At 46.3% G+C, this 23,767-nt stretch overlaps 1 protein-coding gene across 2 annotated transcripts in view; it reads right to left on the bottom strand.

Moving 5' to 3' along the window:
* SEC61G (SEC61 translocon subunit gamma) overlaps positions 1–23,534 on the bottom strand; it is a 28,428-nt gene extending 4,894 nt beyond the window's left edge. Inside the window, exons 1-3 of one of the 2 annotated variants that reach the window (XM_069648298.1) lie at positions 23,355–23,516; positions 13,853–13,950; positions 8,672–8,770 (exon numbers count right to left, since the gene is read on the bottom strand). In XM_069648298.1, coding sequence (XP_069504399.1) covers positions 8,672–8,765 — 94 coding nt within the window. In that variant the 5' untranslated portion in view covers positions 8,766–8,770; positions 13,853–13,950; positions 23,355–23,516. Of the gene's footprint in view, positions 1–8,671; positions 8,771–13,852; positions 13,951–23,354 lie in introns of both variants that reach the window. The other variant, XM_069648297.1, reaches the window with a different exon arrangement.
* Between the last annotated feature and the right edge of the window lie 233 nt (positions 23,535–23,767).

Below are 23,767 nucleotides of genomic sequence, written 5' to 3'. Positions count from 1 at the left end.
CATCAGCTGCAGTACAGCACCCATGGGTGACCGTTTTGGTCAAAACGGTCCACGTCTTCTTTTTTCGCCATTTTCTGTTTGCAAGGTCTTTCTTGTGTTTTACTCTGCGTTGAGACAGATTTGAGCCCTTAGTTTGTCTCGTCTTTGGCGAGCTTCAGCTATGAAGCCCGCCCCTAGCTCCAGTGTGTCTGGAAGACAAGATGTGAGGGAGGGTCCAGAGACTCCTGTCCTTTGTCTCCAGGAATGCCTGAATGAAACTAGTCCCAATTGACTGGCTGTCCTTTCTGGACAGTCACCCTGCTGTGTGATTGACAGCCTAGGCTGTGCATGAATTGAAGAAACCTGCTTAAAAGGCCAGAGTTTCAAAAGGCAGAGTCGAACACTGGGAGAAAAACCTGACAAAGAACTAAGCTTGCTGCAACCTCCTGGACCTTTAAATTACCCGGTGAAGCCCCGATGCAGTGCTGAACTCCTTTCTCACCTTGTTAGAGAAGCTTTGGACGGAACAACTTCTCCCCTTGGGTTAGTGGGACCAACTAACCCCCGAAACAAACTCCACTGGACCACCATCCCCAACTTGCTGTGCCACTCCGTTGCTGCGGAAGCCCAATGCCAGGGCAAGTGCAAAGTCTGCCGCAGAACGTATCTGGCTAGAAGCTCCTCACATTTACCCCTCTTGAGATAGGCCTGACTACTCAATCATACTTTAAAGACCTATACCAAATGGTGGGTTACCCAATAGCAAGAAGTGTGGTGTAGTCGCAGTGTGACTGCACCAATTCTTACCCAATACAGCCATCGGTAATGCTTGAAAAAGTATAACACTTTTGGGAGAACCATCATTTTGATTACGTTTATTCTTCCTGTCCATGATATTGTAAGAAAAATGGCATGTCTTGAGCCATTGTTCGAATGATACCAAAATGTTGATTGCAGACGGAATAGTATGCCCAAGTAGCTCAGACCCCCTTCCGTTAATACAAATTGGTCTTCATAGCCTTTCCCCTTATTTTACCTTTTTGAAGTATATTAATTTTTAGGCCCGCCACCTCCCCAAATTGGGTCAATGCAACTGCTAGGGCTGATAAAGAAGAAGGCACGTCGGTCACCGTCAACAATAAGTCGTCCACGAAGGCCATTAATTTATGGTCTTCATCCTCAAATTAAATACCTTTAATTTGCTCCTCTTTCCCAATTCTGGACAACAATGGCTCAAGGTAATGTGTATATAATATCGGCGATAACGGGACCCTTTGGTACCCGGGTAACCCGAACCTCCTGGGAGAGGTTTCTATTAATAGCTAGTCAGAGATTTGAGTTCGTTCTTACCGTTTGCAGTAACTGAGGGCCAAAACCCATAGCCTCCATTGTTGAGAATTAAAAAATAAAAAAATAAAAAAAAAAAATAGTACATTCAACTATCAAATGCCTTTCCTGCATAGAGCGTGATAACCCCTGCCGACAATCCTACTTTTTCATTTTCTCAATCAAATGGCTTACCCGTAATTGCCTCCCCATAGCAAACCCAGATTGATCAGGGTGAATCAGTAACCGAACTAGCCTTCGCAGTCTGGGTGCTAATGGTGTAGAGCTTAGCATCTAGATTAACGCGAGCTATGGGTCTGTAAGCTACACATGGAGTCTTATCCTTTCCAGGCTTTGGGAAAATCACCACCTTTGCCTCTTCCATTGACGGTGTAATGATACCCTCACCCCTAAAATAAACTATGAGGTGAGCACAGGGGTCAATTCCTCTATGTCGGTCCTATAGAAAATTGCTGGGAAACCATCCGGTCGCGGAGCTTTGTTAAGAGGTAGGGTCTTTATTGCCTCTCGTACTTCAGAGCGTAATCTCACACGCCAACAATTCCCTGTATGCCCAATTTTTTAACCGGCTCCAAATAAGTCATTTGTACTTGGGGGCCTGGGCAAGCCGATGAATATAACACAGAGTAGTAGTTGTAAATGCGTTGATTATATCTCTAGAGGGGGAGTCAATTTTATTATGCCCAATTTCAATAGTACAAATATTCCTAGCTTCTTCCTTCGTTCAGACTCTTCGTGCCAGAAGGCAGTCAGCCTTGATATAATAACTGTCTTAAATAGAGCTCCCTCGGTCTTAAATAGAGCTCCCTCGGCTCGTCTTGTCTGTAGCAAATCTAATTGTCCTCAGATTTTTTTTTATTGTACCCCCTCATTTGTGTCCATCTCCTTTCTAACTGTTTTAAAATTGCTTTTCCATGCCCAATTGGGCTGCTGTTAAGATCTTCTCCCTTTAGGCTTTTTTTTGCAATTAGTTCTCCCCTCATGGTTGCTTTGAAAGCATCCCAAACCCATCTTTCTGGTGTGCCCCAAGTCTCATTTAGTTCAAAATTATCCTTAGTTTTACCCCAGATATCTGTACCCAGCATTTGATAGTTTATATTTCCACCGCTATAACCCTGACTTTCACGTTCCTGAAAAATTGAAGTCGAGACCCACACAATCTACCCTCGAAAATGTCTGATGGACAAGCGAGTAAAACACATACCCACTGTCTTCCTGCAGAGTTTCTTTCCATGTATCCAATAGTGATAGTTTGTCCATGTCCATGGTCATTCCCAATTTGTAAGTAGAATTTGTCCTTCTGCAAACCGTTCTAGTTTGCCCATGTCCCCTGGCAAAAACACATCTTGCCCAGAGTTTGGAGCATACACTGTGCCAATCATATACCTCATCCTACCCATTTAGATGAAGAAATACCTTCCCTTAAAATTCTTTAGCCAATATATTCTGACCGACTCAACCTTTCCCTTGTTGGATTGAATAATATGTGGATAACCAAATTGTTTCAACTTGTTCGCATCTGTCCTTGCGACATGCGTCTCCTGGAGTGTCACTACATCGGGCTTCTCGTGCTCAAAAGCGAACCGACCTACATCTTTTTACTGGTGAATTTAAACCGCTAATGTTCAAAGTTAGGACTTGTAACACTGTACCTCCCATCTTAGTACATATACTCTGGTTATTCCTTTGAGAGCTGACCCCACCCCTTTCCCCCCCCCCCCCAAAAACAAATTCCCCCACAAACCCCCCCCTCCTCATCCTCCGCAGTCAAGCACAAACAATGTGCCTTCCTCCCACGCATTGCGCTGTGGAGGTTGTGCTCCACTACACACCAGAGATGAATTGTGTGGGTCTACCTGTACCCAACACCCCTCCGATTCGAAGTGCAGAGAACTCCCCTAACCTCCCACCGCCTCATGTACTTCATGGTCCCCTCTACTTGTTTATCCACCACAACCTTCACTGCAATCATAATTAATGGATTTAAAAAAACAAAAAAATAAAAACATTTCACCCTCTCCGCTGCCTGTGGATGTCATGCTCAAATCGACACTTCCTTGGGAATCGACCTCACTATGCTTTATCACGAGAGGATTTAGTCCATTGCCATCAGTTTCAGGAACCTTGCAAGCTTCATTTTGTGGAGTCCATTCTATCTTTAAAATCCGTAGTCTTTCCTCACAAAGTGATTCTATGTTGTCCTTACAATGTAAACATAAGTCCAAAAGGAAAGGTCCATCTGTAACAAACTTTTAACACTTACTACTGGCCCCTACGCTTCAACAAAGTTGCTTGTGCCAAATCCTGATAGGTGGATCAGATCCATTGACCTTAGGAGTCGATTTCATTGCTGCCTGTAGAATTGTGACCATACCTGTGTATTGCCATGAGGACATCTCTGGGCCTTGATCCTGGATCTTTGCATTTCGGGCCCACTCTATGGATGTGATCTATCAGAAATTCCTCCCTTGCTACCAAATCTAGAAGATCAGCAAACACCTGCTGCATAGTTGTTTTTAAATCTTCGTGCTTCAATCGTTTCTTTGAGAAATCTGACCCAAATATTAGATCTTTATCTGTTTTCTAGATCTTCCTTTTGCATTTCCATTTTCTGGGCTGCCATTGCCAACTGATCAGTCAGAAGATCTATTTTGCGTGTCTTCCGCAATGTCTTGGATCGCCGTTTCATTTGTTTTTACTCGCTTCGCCAAATCATGAATGTCCCTTTACACCGCCTGTAAAGAGTGTACCAGTTACGTTGTAAGTCCAAGATGTGCCTGTACGGTTACTGTCATTTGTTCCTTAAAATCATTAAAACATTGTTTTATAACTTCAGTTGTGGAATCCTGCATCACAGTCTTTGGCAATGGGGCCGGTCCCGATTCCTAGTGGGTTGGCGGGCGTTTGTCAGTTGGGCTCTTCTCCCCTTCCTTGCACCACAGTTTCGGAAGCGTACCTTCTTGTTGCTTTTTCTTTTGCAATTTAGGTGGTAGGGACCTCCTCCACTGGCTCTTCTGTTCTGGGACATACAAATCTAGTCCAAAAATCACAAACTTGCCAGCTCTCTCCTCTGCTCCTTCAAATGGCAAAGATGGTATCTTGACAACTCTTTGCCTTGACCTCCTGAAACAAAAGGGTTTCTCAAGCCACCGGCACCTTTCACACTGTTGACTCTGGGCACAGGGTCTGCCCGCTGTTGCATGTAGCCAGGGGTTGTTTCACTGCCCTAGAGTAGTCACCATGCATATAAATCCTGGATCGCAGATGGATGCAAGTTTATTGCAAGTGCCGTGGCGCCACTTCTTAAAATACAACACTGGAGCTCTCACCTTACCGCAGCTGTGCCTTTGCAACCCATGCTCTGGAGGGCACAGAGATCCCTCGGCCAGCGAAACGGGTCGAGGGGTGGTCCACCTCACAACCCCATGTCTCAGACTGTCTGTACTGCTCCAACACGGCGCCTCTGATGTGCTGCTGCTCCCACGGGCACCTACCCAGTCACTAACTCTGGGGTCCCGCACTGCACTCTGACTCCCAAATAGCTCTTCAGTTCTAGCGCTCTGCTGGCATCGCCAATAGTTCCTCCTCTGCGATTGTGGTGCCATCATAACCAGCCGCACTGGGGAGCGACATGCCCCAACGACGCCTCGAATATTGTGCCGGCAATTGCCACTGCCATGGCTCTGAAATCTACTTCAAGGTGCTTTTCCCACCCAATCCCGGGATCTTGCTGGGGACAATGCAACAACTGTCACATTAATTAGGAGTCCCTTTTCTCGAGCCGGCAGGGAGGAGCCCTCACTACACTGCCTTGATCATGACCGCCATCCTGGAAACATAAATCTATTTTTTACTATACCCTTATGTGCAAGTGTTTCTTGAATTTCATTACCAACTAGTAAAGGTGTACTTACCTACAGTTCACATCTTCCGCTTAGAAGTCCGACTGCTCGGCCACTCCACCAAGTACAGACTGATAGGAAGTCTGGGATCTAAAATCCAGTGGATAGGTTTTATAAAAGTCTTACCTCACTGTAAAGACTGGTAGGGGGGTGTCCGTACTTCTGCTCTCTATATGGTAGAGGAGAGGCACAGAAGACACCAGCCAAGATTCTCTATAAGGGAGCAATGGAGGAGTATTCAAGGCCTAGCTTCTCAGGAGGTGATGCGGGCTGGTTCTTAAGTACAGTGTAGTCCCCGAACCCCCACAAAGGAATGTCCACACACTGTATTTCTGAAAAAACAGACTTTATATAATCAAAGGTATGTACACGATCACAATAACACACTTTGTACTCGGAAGTCAATAATGATAAATATATAAAATTCTAAAGTGGTACCACTAATGTTATCGGATCTCATAAAAGTGCATCAACTGTATGGTTAAAATGTCACACAGATCAATAACGAGGAAACCAGCAATAGAGATAGGCAGGAACGTAAGATGATTGAAACAATAGGCAGAATGCTGGCCCCGTTACCTAGACAGTGCTGTGTGGAGATTCCCCCCCCCCCCCCCCCGGGCAACCTGTAAAATAAGATATATCGCACAAGCCCAGTCCATATGTTCAATAGTCTCACTTCTTCCTATTAAGGTTTTATCCTCCCCCTCCCCCCAAATGTACCTGGTGGAGTAGAGTTCTCCGACGATGCGTCGGCCGATCCTTCTTGAGTGCCTCCCTTTCAGGCGGGAGCCACGGATCGTCGAGAGGTGTCGGGGAACTTGGCGTTCGGTGTCGGGGAATCCACGGCCCTTCTTGAGTGCCCTCCCTTTAAGGCAGGAGTCACTGGTCGAACGTCCGACGGTGAACAGGGTGAACTACAGCAGGGAAGTGGCAGCTTCGTTCCTAGCGGTGCTAGTCGACGACAGAGCATTGGCATCCTGCAAGGAGGAGGCGTGCAGGGCACCTCGGTGACGATAGTTCTGGACCGCAGAGAGATAATGAAGAACTGTGGCCCAGCAAGGGCGTTGAGTCGTCGGCGTCTGTGGTCTTTAGGTGGCGGGAAACCCACCGGTGGATGCTCCTCGGCGCGTCAACGGTCGGGCCTTCTCCAGCGGGAGACAAGCGGATGATGATGCAGGCGAGAGCGTCCGATGATCAATGGAAGTTCTTAGGCAAATGGGAGCACGGCGGCTCCGGTCGGCGACGGCGGTCGTCGACAGTGGCGGACAACAGTCCGAGTGCTTCTCCTTGGAGTTCCGCAGCAGTCCCTGTATTGGGTCGGCAGCCTGTCGAAGGTCTGTCTACCAGGGAGCGTTGGCAAAGATCAGCTGTGCACGATGGTCCCTCGTAGCTTGGGAAGAGGGTGCCTTACCAGGTCCTCTCTGGGTCAGTCCTTGGAAACACAGCAGCTTTCAGATTGCGAAGGAGAGCAACAGCAATTCTTCTCGTCCAGCAGGGCTTCAAGGTCAAGTGTCAGTTACTCCAGTTAATCGTCGTAGTGGACTTCAGCTTCTGAACACGATTCCTAGCAGTGAGAGGTCCCCAGATATACTCTTGATCTCCCATTCATTCCGCTGGGTCACACTCAAGTACCCAATCACGACTACGGGCAGGCAGGCAGCCAATCAGGCACACGAGGTATTCAGGCCATTCACTTCTCTCCAGACACTCACAACAAGTTATGTGTATTGGGACAAGTACCGAGCCATTCAACACTCCAAGCTGCATTCATACCGGTTTCGGGCCTGGTTGTCTCAGTCATTGTGTGAACCACCAGATACTAGACACCCACAACACAAAATGCATATTCGTCACACACTATTCACCCAGGTCCCACCCACAGGAGGTACCCACAACAGACATCACCGGGAAGGCTCCAGCTAGTTGTACCCCCACCCATGGGTGCCATAAGGGTATCCCACGGGCCCGTTCACCAAACCAAAAGAGAGCTGCACCGCCAGGAGTCCCACATGAACTCCTGCGCGGAAAACACGATAGAAAACAGTAAAGGACAAGGCTACAGAGGCCCTGTCCCGCCGATGCATTTCTAGCATCACACTCACAGTGGACTTTAGAAAAACTAACCCAACAGTGGTCACTGCAGGATTGTACACAAGAATGCATGAAGTGTTCCGTTTCACAATGTTCAGGTAACTCAGTGATCAAACTGCTGGAAGCTATTTAAATTCTGCTAGTTGTCAAGCTAATAAGCTTCTACTCTACAGGAGCTACTACTTATGGATGTTAGTCCCAAGTGACATTCACTCCCCTTAGGCATGCGTAATAAGTAACTTCAAAAGACCATTATGCTTTTAAAGGGTTGCAATCTACATTTAATGTGGAAATTAACAGCAGCACAAACTTCGCATTCCCCAGAGATTGCTTCTTCTACTTAGTTGTCGAAGGCCCTAAACTCAGTTTGGATAACGGACATGCATGTTTCTGCTATCCAATGAATGAATCACTAGAGATTATCAGGCCAACATTTTTTAAACAAAATAAAAAAAGAACTCTGGGAAATAAGCACCTTGGTGCAGTGGAGGTAAGGTTACCGTTAACACAGTTCGAATAGAAGACCGGCCCGATAATCCCCACCCAACATTTGCTAGGACAAATCTCCATCTCTCCCCACACCACACCCTCTGCTGCTCCATATACCACACATGCCTTGGCCAAAAGGGAACCACAGTAGTCAGGTTGCTTCGACTGGAGGAGTAGGCAACAAGGATTTTAATTACATGTCCAATAGCATTCAGTCCAATAGCATTCAGTCTTGGTAGAACCAATGTTTCATTTCATCTCGATGTAATAGTCATGTAATTTAGCCCATAGATGTTGGCACTTTAACAGTCATAACTTAGTTGGGAGGTATTGTTTGGGATGATTATACCCTCCTACCTAAGAAATATCAGTATGTTGAAGGTATAAGACCAGGTTTTAATAGTGATCAGTGATTTAGGCAATTACAACATAAATTGTTCTAATAGTATAAACAGTCATGTTTTTTATTGTGAAACTGGGTAAGAGAAAAGCATCTTAATCCCACCCCAGAGAGGAAAAAAAAATATAATAAAAAAAAGGGGGGGGGGGGGGACAACCTAGACAAAAAGTTACGCTAAATGGGTGGAGTTCCTCTACTAACCAGGTCTCCCCTCTTGTACAAAAATAAAAAAATAGAGTAGTACCCAAAAGAGAAGGTGCACGTTGAAATGAAAAACTAACTTGCTCATCACTAATCTACGGACTAGGACTGCTCGCTTCAACATAGACAATGCTTCAGCACATCATGCACGTTTGACAATGTAGTTTACAATACTTTCATAAGATATCCACAACTTGAATACAAACACACACACACACACACACACACACACACACACCTTGGTTGTAATCAACATTACCTTTTCTGTCTGGCTTTGTGCATCTTTTAACCAGTCGGATGGAATCTTTTACAAACTGGCGGCTGGGTTCAACAAACTGCATTACTTGATCCATGATTACTGCATGTTCAGGTATGGGATACACAACAAAAAAAAAAAGTAAACAGCTGCTTTCAAAATGTTATTTAAATGGTTTAACCATGTTCGTCAAAATCTCAATATTGTGATCACACGTGGTGAGGAGCAAAACACTTAATCGCCTACCGAACTCCAAAGCAACATGTTCCCAACTTATCGATAGTGTCCAGCACTTCAACAAAATGAATGCACTACAATCACAGGTTGATATGAACGTCAAAATCCAATCCAAACGCCTAGCTAGTTTCAATACTGCAAGAGTTTCTTTGCAGGGTCTTCGAACAGAGGAGGAATTGGACGAAACATTTTAAAAACGGCTAATACATTTGTTCAACACTGGTGAAAAGTTAAATGTACATTTTTGCCAGTGAAATCCCAAATATAGCGGTTTTAAGAAAAAAAAAAAAAGGGGGGTAAAGCACAAAAGGGAAATGGATTGCAAGATGCCGCACACTTCCACCCCAATATTGAAGACTTCTGGTCCAAAAAGATATCTACCTTACACTGCTGGCCAAACATCTAGAGTAACATGACTGCATATACAAACTACAATAGCTTGTTCAGGAAAAAGAAAATACATTTTCTGATTTAAGATGACATACTTTCATGTAATTTTACAAGAAACGGGGTAATTGGATTCAAAAATCATTTAGCTCCTCCAGGGTTACTGCTGTCAGTTCCTACATCTGGGCATCAAACAGAGCTCTTGCTTTCCTAAACCAGGAGAGGCGACGTTTCCCCAAAAACACCAAGTGACAGGGGGAGAGTTATGCTGCAAACATCCAACAGAAGCATAGTCAATTTCTGATGAGGCGGTTATAAGTAACAGAAGAGAAACACAGAATGGAACCTAGTCAGATTAAGATATGAAAAGCAAGATGGTGGGGCGGTATTGCCCATGGGTAGGACTACATCCAGTGCATAGTAGCCTTCAGACAGTAGAATAGATGCAAATGTGTAAAGATAAGCCCTTTAAGTAAAGGCCTCTCCTGCTCCATGTGAGTTTGCAGTTTGATGCAGAGAAGAATGTTGCAATCAAGTGTATGGAAATATGTTACTCTACTTTTGTAAATCAACACACATGGAAAGCCCAACCGTGCGGCCCACCCCCCAATACTTTATTTGCACTGCAGGAGTACACTGACGGGTGAGCAGAGTCTAAACATTCCCATTCAGCCTTCGTACTGCTACAAACCAAGAGCCGACACAATCAACGGTAAAGTAGGCAAAGTAGAGATATACTCCGTTCGCAGTAATGTGGACAAAGGGAATGCTTGGCTCTTAAGAAGGGTGCGAGTGTGATCCGATATGACATTTATAACGCATCCATACACAAGTGTTCAAGGCACAACGGATGGGGAACAGAGGGAAGACCGACAACGATCCTATTAGACCAGGTGTCATTCAGATCACACAAGTGCATTGTAAGGGGGAGGGGACAGTGCAATACATGGGATAAAAGAATAAATACCAATAAGTAAAAGTACGACCAGCAGGTGGCAAGTCCAAGAAGTGCAGACATCAAGTGTCAAGTGCTGGTAGTGCGACTGTAGGGATACAGAAAACAGTCCCCAAGTGCACAGGTTGCCAGGAAGGCAGTGCAGGTGTATGTGACTGGCGGGGGAGGGACCTAGGCCCGAGATCAGAGGGTGGCCAGGTAACCAGTGCTGTTTCAGTCTCAGCCAATAGGTCAGCAGTGGAGAGGGAGAGAAAAAGCAGAAGCAAAGAAAGATTTTGAGGTGCTTCCGGAACCACAGGAGATTCTCCTCAAGTTTCAAGGCGGCAGTTCCAGAGGGAGGCCCAAGCCGAAGAAAGATCTACCACCAACGCGTTGCTTGGAGAAGCGACTTACCCTGAGGGAGTTGTAGGCAGATGAGCAAGAACTCGATAAGGAAGAAAGAGTTGAAGGTATTGAGTCCCCCGGCCCCAGAAGGCCTTGCGGACAATGCAGAGGGTTTTGAACTTAATCCTTGCAGCCACTGGGAGCCAGTGCAGAGATTTCAGTCCTGGAGAGATAAGATCCCTGGCCTTGAGGCCAAGGACAAGTCTTGTAGTCCCGTTCTGGATGAGTTGCAGAGGGCGGAGAGTAGAAGCAGGCAGATTTAGAAAGAGGATGTTGCAATAGTCAAGCCTAGAAAGAACCAGAGCTCTGGAGACAGTGAGCTTCTGGGGAAAGGAAGAATACCTCCGAAGGTGTGCAGCTGGTAGAGTGACTTCTTAAAGAAGTCAGAGATGTGAGGAGAGAAGGAGCGTGGAATTGAAGATGACCAAGGTTTTTAGCCTCAGAGATGGGAGCAGGAAGAGGGCCAAGAGAGGCCGGCCAGAGAGCGACAGGGAAAGAGGGAGCCGGTGTGTCGATGAGGAGAATCTCGGTCTTACTGGCACTAGGGTAGAGATCAGTGGCAGCACACCACTCCTGGATAGCAGACAGTCAGAGATGAGAGAGGGAGAACAGGTGGCTGAGGGTAGCCTGAAAATGAGCCGAGTGTCATCCGCATAGCACTGGAAGTTTGGGCAGAGTGCGGCGGGCAAGTGCCAGGTATTGGATGAACATCCAGGGAGAGAGGTTAGGCCCCTGGGGAACACCACAGGTAGAGATAGAGGAGAGTAAGGACCCAAGTGGAACCTGGGAGGGTAGGTCAGAAAGGAAAGAAGTCAGTCACGCCAGGGCCTGATCGGTGATCCCCAGGTTATCACGGAGATGGTTGAGCAGAATGGCATGGTTGACCGTGTCAAAGGCAGAGGAGAGATCAAGTAAGATGATGACACAGGGGTTGTTGGTCAAGGTTGGAGAGCAGGTCTTCACGGATGTTCAGGAGAGAGCAGTTTCCATGCTTCTGGCAGCTCTGACGCCAGACTGATGGCCATGGAGACAACCAACAGATTCAGTGTGAAGATTGAGCTGGGAGATGGCCAGCTTTTCCAAGAGTTTGCCTAGGAAAGTGATGGAGTCAGCCAGGGCAGGAGTCAGGGAGTCAATGTGGTCCTTGATGGTTTTGGAGGAACAGGGGTGAACCTGATTTGACAAGACTTTCCTAGATCAGACTTTGTCTAGAAACCTCATCTGGGGAGAGCAGGGGAAAGGCAGAGAAGGAGGGAGGAGAGGTGGCTGATGAAGGGCCAGAGGAAGTGCGGGGAGTAGAGGGAGAAAGGGGAGAGGAAGAGAGCAAGGACAGGATATATTTAGAGATGAAATGAGAAGCCAGTGCTGTGCAGAGGGCCATGGAAGGGACAGGAGAGGTAGAGACTGCGGCAGGATTGGCCAGTTCCTTGCAGATTTTAAAGAGTTCAGCGAGTTGTTAGATGCCGCAGAGACGCGGACTTGGATGCAAGCTTTCTTCTTGGTGAGGACAGAGAGCCGGGGTTCCTAGTGATAGACAGGCAAAGTTTTAAATGCCAAGAGTTCTGACACAAAGGTACCGGAAAAAAAGAGTTTGATTTTTTTTTTGGGGGGTCCCCTCCCCATACTTGTTATTTTTTAACCCCTATTTTACAAAACGAAATTAAAATAAAACCTTTAGTATAAAAAAAATAAACTTTGACTGGACACCGAGAGGCTGGTATTGCCTTTGGAGCAGGAGACAGGCCAGTTTGTCAGGATGTACACAAAGCACAGCATTTCCTCTCAGCCACCCTGCACTTGCGTTTAAGGGTAACGAGGTCTGAGTCATACCAGCAGTTGCACTTGGCTTTGGGCTTCAGGCATATCTTCATGACAGGGGCAATAACATCAAGAGTATCAGATATAGCAGAATGGAGCATGGAGAGGGCTGTGTCAGTGTGCAAGTCAGCCAGAGGGGTTGGGGGTCGGGGGGGGGGGGTGAGAAAGTAGAAACAGAAAGAGCAAAGAATAACAGTCCAAAATAAAGGGAATGGCCCATCAAGACTAAAAAACAAAAACCCTACACAAAACTCAGAAAAATAATGGGGGAGCAAAAGATAGAAAGATACAGCCCTCCAAGTAATGATTCAGGGGGTGCAAGGCTTCAATAGGATACATTTCTTGGATGCAAAAAGGGAATAGACTGCCTAACCACTCTAGGGCCCAGAACTGGACCAATTGGCAGTCAATAGTAGTACCCTTTAGCAGCGACAGTGTGAAACAAGGTTTCAACCTGTTGGGCAAGTAGGTTGAACCAAGCTCAAGGACTGTGCATATTAGTTAATCCACGCGTACAGCGGGCTTGGAGCCGATAATGGGAGCTCAGGGTTTCAAAGGCGGCCGTCTAGCAATGCACGACGGAATCTGTACCAGTGTCAGTTTGAGACAGGTATCGGTTAGGATTGATGAGGGACGCTCTAGCAGTTTGGGTCAAGGTCCTGTATGGGTTTGAAGTGGTTATCTAGATATTCCAGTATGCAGTTTGGTGAGACAACCGTTCGAGGTTGAGCGGGATCGAATAGTTGCTAACAACCGGAAGTCAGCAAGGGACAGCCCAGCGATTAAAGTTGAAAGCCAGCAAAGGGCAGTTGATGCAAGCCAGGCAGGCGACTGGCTCAGTGATGTAGCTTTGCGGTAATGCAATTAGGGCAAGCACGCATGTTGAGTCGAAAAGTTCTGCAGTAGCTGCATGGTTCCAGGCAGCAAGCAGGTGTCGAGCCGGGCAGAAGTTGCGGTTCAAAACAGTGCAGATAATGAGGGCCACTAGTGTTGGTTCTTCCGTCCAGGTGACAGCGAATAGTCCCAGATAAGTGGGGGGGGGGGGGGCATTTATGTGATGGTCTGGAATGTTACACAATTGTGGAATATGCTCTGAAGGTTGCAAATGTGGTTTTGTTACTGAGAGGTTATTGTTACGTGTTGCAGTGCACAGGACAGGGTCCTGTCTGGTATGGTGCAAGTCTGTGTTCACCCCTTCCTATGGTTTTAGAAGGAAGGGGGAGGAGGGGGTTGTAGTGAGCCATAGAAAAGTTCGCTGATGATGGAACCCTGGGTTCCTTCAGGGTTACACAGACAATGGTTGGGTGTACTCAGGATGGGAGATATGACTGGAAGGTTTCCTCTGCCTATGCTCTCCCCATCCCTCTAGTGTGCTAAACTGGAACTACAATAAACTAACTTACCTTTGCACCTGCTGACTCTTGTGTGATCCCCGTGTCCGGTGTGCCATTCCTGAGTCAGGACACTACAGGTCTACTATGCAGACGATTTTTCAGGGCTGCTGTAATGGGGCCGACAGGCAAAATAATGATGTTATGTTTTTTTTTTTTAAAATGGTATGGAGGTTTGCCCAGAGCAATGATAGGATTATTGCCTACATCGCATTTGTAGTGCCAAGAGGCCACTTAAATAACAGAACACATGTTACATTAGATTTTCCCCTACACAATTTTTTGTTTCTCATACCCAACCCCTATTTTGCTTCAGCTTCACTTATTAAAAGGCATGGTCTAGTAAAAAATGTTATTTAAAATACATAAAAAAAAAAAAAATACTAGCATTCTCTTTTTTAAAACTTCCTATGTAAAATTTTGAGCTATTCAAGCTCAAAATTCGCAAAAGCAAGCACATGGGAGCATCCATTTTGTGAAATGGAGGCCCTCCTGTGCTGGCTTTTGCGGCACTAATGAAGGAAAAGCCAGCCAGCTGTAGTAAACAAAAGCTACCGCTAGGTGGCTTTCCCTTCATTAGTGCTGTACGCGGAGGACAGGGACCGGAGACCAGAGCAGGAAAGCTGCAGCTGAATCTCAGTAAGTGCTATTTATTTTTTTAAATAAAAAAAGCACTAGCTGCGGTTTTGGAGCCCGGAAAACTTAGAAATAAAACCGCAGCTTTAAAAACTTATGTTTGCGGTCGCCTTTGAAGCGACCGCAAACAAATACATTATTGTGTTGGAAAACGCTGCAGTTTTTCTTTCCAAGTTTCCAACACAATAACGTATTTATGTTTGCGGTCGCTTCAAAGGCGACCGCAAACATAAGTTTTTAAAGCTGCGGTTTTATTTCTAAGTTTTCCGGGCTCCAAAACCGCAGCTAGTGCTTATTTTTTTTAAAAAAAATAAATAGCACTTACCGAGATTCAGCTGCAGCTTTCCTGCTCTGGTCTCCGGTCCCAGTCCTCCGCGTACAGCACTAATGAAGGGAAAGCCACCCAGCGGTAGCTTTTGTTTACTACAGATGGCTGGCTTTTCCTTCATTAGTGCCGCAAAAGCAAAAGCCAGCACAGGAGGGCCTCCATTTCACAAAATGGATGCGCCCATGTGCTTGCTTTTGCAAATTTTGAGCTTCAAAAGCTCAAAATTTTACATAGGAAGTTTTAAAAAAGAGAATGCTAGTATTTTTTTATGTTGCCTATCTATTTTTTAAATACAATTTTTTACTAGACCATGCCTTTAAGTATGCGCAGAGAATAGATCATTCAAAAAGAATTTGATGGTACCTCAGCTTGTTGATGCCATCTTTGTGCATGCCGCATGTTAGACGTGTGAATACAGGATGTACTGGAAAACCATTTATCCTACTCTGGCTGATAAAACGAGTAGCAGCGATTGGCTCATACTTGGCTGTCTTGGGGAGGTACAGAAAATGCTCTAAAGCCAGTGGGCTCATGTTCTTTGGGAACTACTCCAGCAAGCCCTAGTGGGAGCAGTAGGTGTCCCCCACATCACTTCGATATTGTAGTTGAGAGGGATAAGATCATTCATTGTGTGGAAAGTGTGATGCCTCACATCTAGGTAAACATCTGCCATTCCCAAAATGATTCTATCCGCATTTCCCCGCTCACAAACTGAGTAGCAGTTTGACACACCATGACCAGAGCCCACTTGGTGATGGAAGTGAGTAGGAAGGGTAAAATACATTGTGCTGGCAGACTTCTTCCAGTGAAGGCAAGACCCTACACATCAAAGTACATGCAGTATTTGAATTTGCAGATTGTGAGAATCTCACAGAGGACCAAGGGACCACTCAAACGATCATTATTTTGAATCAGTAGCACAAATGACAACCAAATCGGTAACTCCTTCCAGGCTTTGTGACTAAAACACATGTGTGACTGACACATTTCTAACCTTTCCTGCAGGTTTTAAGTGTATAATATCCACAAGGTCATGCTAAATTTGACCTTTCATGGTACTAAGTGCAAGGCATAAAATGAGCTGCATACCAATGCAATTCTAGGGTTGCTAATCAAATGGACACTTGTGTAGCAAAGCTAGCTTTTAAGCTGCCCTCGTCAATGAAAGCACAGCTCATCCTACATTCCTCTTGCCCTATGGGCTCTCTTCACTTCAAGTGCTAATAGAGAGCAAGTGCAGCAGTAATCCAAAGGTATGTGTGCGAGTGCTAGGCAAGAATTCATTTTTTGAAATAATTGCAAACTAGAAGTAATTGGCATTATACTTTTATTAAGCTTTCCATATCCTGTCTGGTAAAGACCAGCATGTGTCCAAAAAAAAAAAAAAAAAGTAATTTTAAATACCATCGTGCAATTCCCATTCCTAAAATGTACGTTTTTACATAATGCATAGCGTTAGGCAGCATTCTCATTTCTGTGCCAATTCCCCTTCAACCTTAGAGATTCCCAGCTCTTTTGCTGGACTTTTTAAATTTTAACTCTGTAGTGAGCGAGGCGTTTTTCTCACTCTGTTTTCACCCGATAGGTGTTTCAACTGTTTTTGGAGTCTGACAAACTCCATATGCAACTACTTTTTGAATGGTGACACACGACACCCTCAGTGCAGTGTGACAGAGAAATCCTTTAGATTTCTCACAAGGTTTAAATACCTTTTCTTGTGTGAACTACTGTTCCCAAGAATAGTAAAGTGAAATTGACTTTACTTGCTTTTTCTCTTTGTAGGTCCAGCACACACCATCATGTGGAGTGATGGGGGAGTTACCTAGTAGCCCCATATCCTACATTCTCAAATAACGTCTTTTATGTTACCTCACTACTTTAAACGGCTGTCAGTGGTTTAATTTTCCTACCATTGTGCTTTTCTACCGCAGGCTGACTACTCCAATGGGTGACCATTTTATCAAAATGCCCCCTGCCTCCCAGTCTTTAATCTCCATTTTCTATTTGTGAGGCCTTTCTTGGGTTGTACTCCAAGCACAAGGCCAAGTTAGAGCCCTTTGTTCATTTTGCCTTTGGTGGGATTCGGTCCTGAAACCTGCCTCCGACTCCAGTGTGCCTGGAAGGGCAGAAGTGTCCTTGTCTCTAGGAATGCCTGAATGCACCCAGTCCCGATTGCCTGGCTGTCCTTTCAGGATAGCCAACCTGCTGTTTGAGTGACAGCCTAGGCTATGCATGAATGGGAGAAATCTGCTTAAAAAGACGAGGGTTTTGGGACTAGAGGCAGAGTCGACCACTAGGAAGAATACCCGATGAAGAAACTGAATGAAGCTTGCTGCATCCTCCTGGACCTTTGAATTGCCCGGTGAAGCCCTGCTGCTGTGCTGAAACTTTTTCTGATCGACAGAAACTCCGGAAGGGACAACTCCGGGTTAGTGGGACCAACTTACACTGAGACAAACTACACTGGACTATCTTCCCCGACTGGCTGTACGTCTTTGCTGCTGCAAGAACAGAGCGCCAGGGGTCGAGAAATCTGTAGTGTAGTACAATGTCTGCAATCCGGCCAGAAGCTCCAGGAGTCTCCCAAGGACCCTCCAGAAGCAGGACCACCAGAGCTCGAGTCCTCTCACCAGAGTGCAGGATGCCCAACCAGTATACAAGATCCGGGGTGATGCCTTTTTCCACATGCTAAAACCACAAAGTGCCATTACTGCCTCCAGACGTCCTCCCTTTTGTCCCCAAAACTGAGGCTCAGGAACCCAGGATCTGCATCGCTACAACAGGACAGAATCCAGCTGGACCAATCTTCAAAACAAGAGGTACTTACCTCAGTGTCTTTAGATTTGCTCTTCTCAGTTGAGACTCGCAGCGGCTACTTTTGTTAAGAGTTCATTGCAACTCTATGTTCCACAAGTGTAACAGCTTGTGACCCTACAAAACTCTAACTTTGTGCAAGACTTTAATTACGAAGTGCCTCAGCTCTGTAGACTGTGCTCCAATTGATCCTTGGCTGTCCTGGCTCCCTGCAGACTTCTAGTCCATTGACATTTTCTGTCCCTCAAGTGATTTTATTTTTTTTAGACTGCTGGGAAAGCTGTTATCTAGACTTCATTGGAATATTTAAGAATACTTGCATGCCCTGGGAACCTGATTTTTCCTTGCTTTAACCTTTCATTTCTGCAACCTCACAATCTGCTAAGTGTACTAGTGATCTATAAATGCCATTACTGTCCTTGTGAATAAAGTCCCCTCTGGGTGTAGGAAGTGTGTAAAATGCAAAATGCATCTCTAAAGAATATTCACTAAAATGTATGCCGATTCTGGAAAGGTATATTTGATTGTTACATATTTTGCCCTTTTAAAAATTGATGTTAAATAAATATTTATAACTTAAACCTCGAGTATAAATGTTACTTGGCTACTTTTATTTGCGAATTTCATTGCTACAGCTCACAATTTATCCCTCCTGAGATAAGCCTGGCTGCTCAGTCACACTACCAACTTGTGTAGTACAGGCCTATACCAAAAGGTGGATTACCTAAGTAGACAAGTGTTGTAGTAACACTGAAACTACACATCAATTCTTGTCCAACACAGTTACAGTATTGATACTGTGAAACACTGCATGATCTCTATGCTTTACAGTTAAGTTTAGGTTAGTGGATTTAAATGTCATAGCGACAACTACATTTCGTTTTGTTGGGGAAGATGCATCATATTGACGAGTGAACACTTTCTTTTGATAGCAAAACTAGTTCTGTAACCTTCAGGTTGCATACATGCTGCAACTGGTGCTCAACCCATGAGTGAACCCATACTTCTTGACATTCTATATTATCACCTGGTTGCTTTACATCAGGTACCCTGAAAGCAAGATGACCAAAAACGACAACATTCTACTTAGTTTGCCCAGTTCCCTGCCTTCTATGCAAACCACTCTGCTTAGTCTCTTTCTTTCCTCATACATAATGAATACACAAGGTGAACTAGATGCTTATGCAAAGTAGTGATCAATAGTTACATCCAGTCGGTAGGTACATCTACAGATCTACTGCAAGACTAAACGCAGTATTAACCTTGCTTTATGTATTACCACCTGCAGGAAACAGTTGGCCAATCTGTTTTCAGACCATTTATCATATCTATGTATCTGTGTCCATTCATGCAGGCAACCGTTTACATTTTACAGACACTCATCTATGGCTTGCAAAGTCTTTCCTATGATATCTGTTGCCATCTTGAGGAACTGGACCTCGATGTCCTGGTCTCTCAGACATGGTTCACGGCCAGCTCCGTCACCAGCTTTGACACACTCCTACCTGACTGTTACAATATCCTCTCCGTGCCCAGGCCCAACCGTGCTGGGGGGGGGGGGGGGGGGAGGGGGTGTTGCCCTGATCTTCCCTGAGTGGATTCCCGCCACCGTCACTTCTACACAGACCTACTCCTCTTTTGAATGCCTTGTCTGCCGACTCTCTCTCTCAGCCATTCCCTTACCGTGGCTACTATCTATCGGCCACCCGGGCGAATTTCCTCCTTCCTCTCCGAGTGGGCGGACCTCTCCTCCTCACTCCTGTCCTCAACCACTCAACTCCTCTTTCTTGGAGACTTCAACATCCACCTGGATGCCTCCTGTCCACCCACTGGACTCTTTCGCGACCTCTGCGACTCTCTCTCACCCCCTATTCTCCTGTCTGGGCCGACTCATTCTGCAGGGCACACTCTTGATGCTCCGATCTCTTCTGACCTTCCCCCTCTCTCCTGGGGTGATCACTTTCTCCTATCCGCCCTCCTCACCTTCCCTACCCCTCAGGCAAAGCCACCTTAATCACTGCCACCCTCCTTCTCGGTCATCCGATCCATGAAGCTTGTGTCAGTTGAGGCTTTCGCTGCCACCTTCTCGCCCCACCTCTTCCTTTGGCTGACTCCCACCCTGACACAGCCCTCTCCACTCTGCTACATCTGATACTCTTGATATCCTTGCCCCTGTCATGAGAATCCGCCTGAAGCCCCAAAGCCAACTGTAACTCCTGGTATGACTCGGATCTCGGCACCCTAAAACGCAAGTGCAGGGTGGCAGAGAGGAAATGGCATGCTTCATGTTCATCCTCTGACAAACTGGCTTGCCGCCTGCTCCAAAGGGGACAGTATCAAAGGCAGAAGAGAGATCGTCCCCTCCCAGGCCCTCTGCAAAGCACTGGCCCCTCACTTCATTTCAAAAACTCAGGACATCCTGTCCTCACTCTCCTCCCATCACCTCCCCCCTCTATTCCCTGCTCTATTCCCTGCTCTTCCTCTGGCCCTTCTGCAGCCACCCCTCCTCCCTCCTTCTCTGCCTTTCCCCTTTCTTCTGCTGATGAGGTTTCCAGACAAGTCCGATCTATGAAAGTCTCGTCAGGTCCACCCCTGTTCCCCCAAAACTATCAAGGACCACATCGACTCCCTGGCTCCTGCCCTGGCTGACTTCTGCAATCACTCATTCGCCTCTGGAGTCTTCCCATCCCCCCCTTAAGCACTCCCTTGTGCGCCCTCTTCTTAAGAAACCCTCTTCCGACCCCTCCTGCCCGGCTAACTATCGCCCAATCTCCATCACTCCCTTCCTGGGCAAGCTCCTGGAGAAACTGCCCATCTCCCAGCTTAATCTCCATGCTAAATCTGTTGGGAGTCTTCATGACCATCAGTCTGGCTTCAGAGCTGCCAGAAGCACGGAAACTGCTCTCCTGGACATCCGTGAGGACCTGCTCTCGAACCTTGACTCCAACACTCTGTGTTCTCATTTTGCTCGATCTCTCTTCTGCCTTTGATACTGTCAACCATGCCGTTCTGCTCAACCGTCTATGTGATAACCTGGGTATCACTGGTCAGGCTCTGGAGAGGAAAGAGGTCAGCCACGCCAATCGACCCTCCCAGGTCCAAATGGGTTCCTTCCTCTCTGACATCTTTTTCTCTACCTGTGGTGTCCTCCAGGGATCTAACCTCTCTACCTGGCTGTTCAACCAGTATCTGGCACTCCTTGCCCACTGCATCGCCGCTCTGCCCCAACTTTCAGTGCTATGCGGATGATACCCAGCTCATTTTCAGGCTACCCTCAGCCTCCTCTTCTCCTTTCCTCATCTCGGACTGTCTTTCTGCTATCCAGGAATAGTGTGCCGCCAACGACCTCTGCCTTAATGCCATTAAGACAGATTCTACTCATCGGCACACCAACTCCCTCCTTCCCTGCAGCTCTCTGGCCGGCCTCTCTTGGCCCTCTTCCTGCAAGGCAAAAAAACCTCATCTCTAAGAAGTCACACTACCAGCTGCACCTCCACAGAGGTATCCTTCCTTTCCTCTCCTTCCCCCAGAAGCTCACTGTCTCCAAAGCCCTGGTTCTCTCGAAGCTGGACTACTGTAACAGCCTCTATCTAAATCTGCCTGCCTCTACTCTCTGCCCTCTGCAACTCATCCAGAACAGGACTGCGACACTTGTCCTTGGCCTCAAGCCCAGGGACCGTATCTCTCCAGGACTGATCTCTCCAGGACTGAAATCGCTACACTGGCTCCCAGTGGCTGCGAGGATCGAGTTCAAAACCCTCTGCATTGTCCACAAGGCCTTCTGGGGCCAAAATACCTTCAACTCTCTCTTCCTAAATATCTTCCTTCTCGAGCTCTTCACTCATCCGCCTCCCTCAGGGTCAGCCGCTTCTCCAAGCAGCGAGTTGGGGGTAGATCCCTCTCCGCAGCAGGGGCCTCCCTCTGGAACAGCCTTCCTGAAACTTGAGGAGAACCATCTCCGGTTCCGGAAGCATCTCAAAACCTTCCGCTTTGCTTCTGCTTTCTCTCCCCTGCTAACTTACTGAATCTGCAACTGGGCCACTCACCGATCTCGGTCCTTGGCCCAACCACTCTCCCCTGCACTGCCTCCCTGGCAACCCCTGCACTGCGGGACTGTCTCTGTATCCCTACAGCCCCCCTTCCCAACACTTACTGAGCTGGTCCTCATATTTATCTTGTATTCTACTAACCATGTACTGCACTTTCCCCTCTCCCTTCCCCAATCTGAATGACACCTGGCCTAGTATGATCGGTGTCCGTCTCCTCTGTTCCCCCCTCCCTGCCTCGACGCGCCTTGAAACACTCGTGTATAGGTGCGTTACAAATGCCATATCATATCTTTTCGCCCACTCGCATAGTAGATTTTATGAAGGGCGAGTAGCATTTGCAAGAGATTTTTGAAACTTTTATTTGACATTTACTTTGCAGTAAATGCCAAATAAAAATTTGGCACATTAGTGTGCCAAACATAAAGCAAGTTGGTAGCGACATGCAATCGCATTTTAAGCATGTGTCATTGCTATGAGTCAAGGGCATTTCTCATAGGTTGAATGCGTAAACCAAGTTACCCAACCTGCAGGTCTAGCTGAATTCTGAAGAATTTGCCAGGCCTGACCACTCTCATTGAGGTCTTATTTCAGCGGTAAGCAAAACTACTGTATTGTTGTTGCAAATTTCATGTCTCAGGTACAAATAAATTCTGGTGACAGTTGCTGATCAAATGGGTCTGTTTGCTATAAAAAAAAATGTAATTCACAAACTCTGCTAATCAATTTTTGAAAACAAATTAATGCCTTGAAATATTTAGATTCTTCCATTCTCACACCTTGACGGTTTATTATTATTTTACAGGCCTATCAACTTACCCCCTTGAGTTGTAACTAAGCTATTAGCACCGTGTTCTCATCTAACACGTCTATTTCGGTATCTCGAAGTTCCCTCTGCTCGGTAATCTTTGAGCGTTGCCTACTTTTTCATTTGTATGGTTTTCAAGTTTACTCACGGTCTGGCTTCTTTCTACTCATGCTGCATTCCTTCCGTCCTCTGCAATCTAAATTCAAATTCCTTCGCTGTGACCCGAAAAACAAGAACAGCCTATGCCCAAACTCTCTTTTGTTCCCTTACTTTTCGCATTAAAGCGCTGGTAATCACTCCATCGTCCTCTACTAGTTTTCTTTCTCGTCCTAAAAACCACCTTATCCTTATGGTCTGCTTCGTGCCATTTGTACGGTTTTAAATATATTACTGATAGATTCCGATATCCAAATGGCCGCTACCACTAGAACGGGTACAAACATTACTTATACCCAAATTGCAATCAAACATCTGCTGTCTCTAGAACAGGAGCATACATTTCAATAGTTATGAATCTGGGTTTCCTGCGGACTATCAGAGTAACCTTCCAGTTCTTAGTCAAATTCGCTAGCCAGGTATAGATGGGCTGCCTGGCACCCCTTTCTAGAACTCAGCCAAGAAGAAGGGTGGTGGAAATGGGACAGTCGCTTTGCTGGAATGCCAGGTAGATACACAATTGGTTTCAGAAATTACTATAATCCCACTCAAGAAAGACGTTTCTAAAATGATATGCAACTGTTTGTTAACTATAAGTAACCGCGCACTCGGGGAGTTAATGGTCCCAGTACTGTGTTTATGCTTGCCTATGCGTATGAATATTAAAGATTCCTAAAAAAAACATAAGCAGCAAGACAACTCTATTGAATCAGAGTGCCCCCTTACCTTTGACGTCGGCTCCCGATGACAAGCTCCGCGGTACAGTTGTTGGTGTCCGCCTGGAATAGACACGTAGCTTGCAGGGAACTTCCTTTTCTACTATTAGACGCCGAACGCTGACGCTTCACTAAGTCACAAAGCCATCCCAGCTCACCCTGCGCAGACGTAAGTGCGCAGGATCCACAATGCCCGCGTTCTCCAGGAAGTACATCCGCTTGACTATGTATGCGTCAGAGTAGCGGTCTGATCAACGGCCATAGCCGAGTCAGGCAAAACCTCAGTGATTTAGTGTCTGTAACTTGAGGGGGCTGGTTAGAGCACATAAGTCTGCAATAGTACTGGAGTAACCCTGCCAGCAACATAGTGAAACAGCTTCGTGGAATGTCGGGATTTGTTGCAGTGCAGGCTGCAAGGAAGGT

This window comes from Ambystoma mexicanum, chromosome 2q (assembly GCF_040938575.1).
Source record: "Ambystoma mexicanum isolate Mex_15411 chromosome 2q, UKY_AmexF1_1, whole genome shotgun sequence".
Lineage (NCBI taxonomy): Eukaryota > Metazoa > Chordata > Amphibia > Caudata > Ambystomatidae > Ambystoma > Ambystoma mexicanum.
Note: the sequence above shows the minus strand (reverse complement) of the source record. Positions and strands in the feature narration are given on the sequence as shown.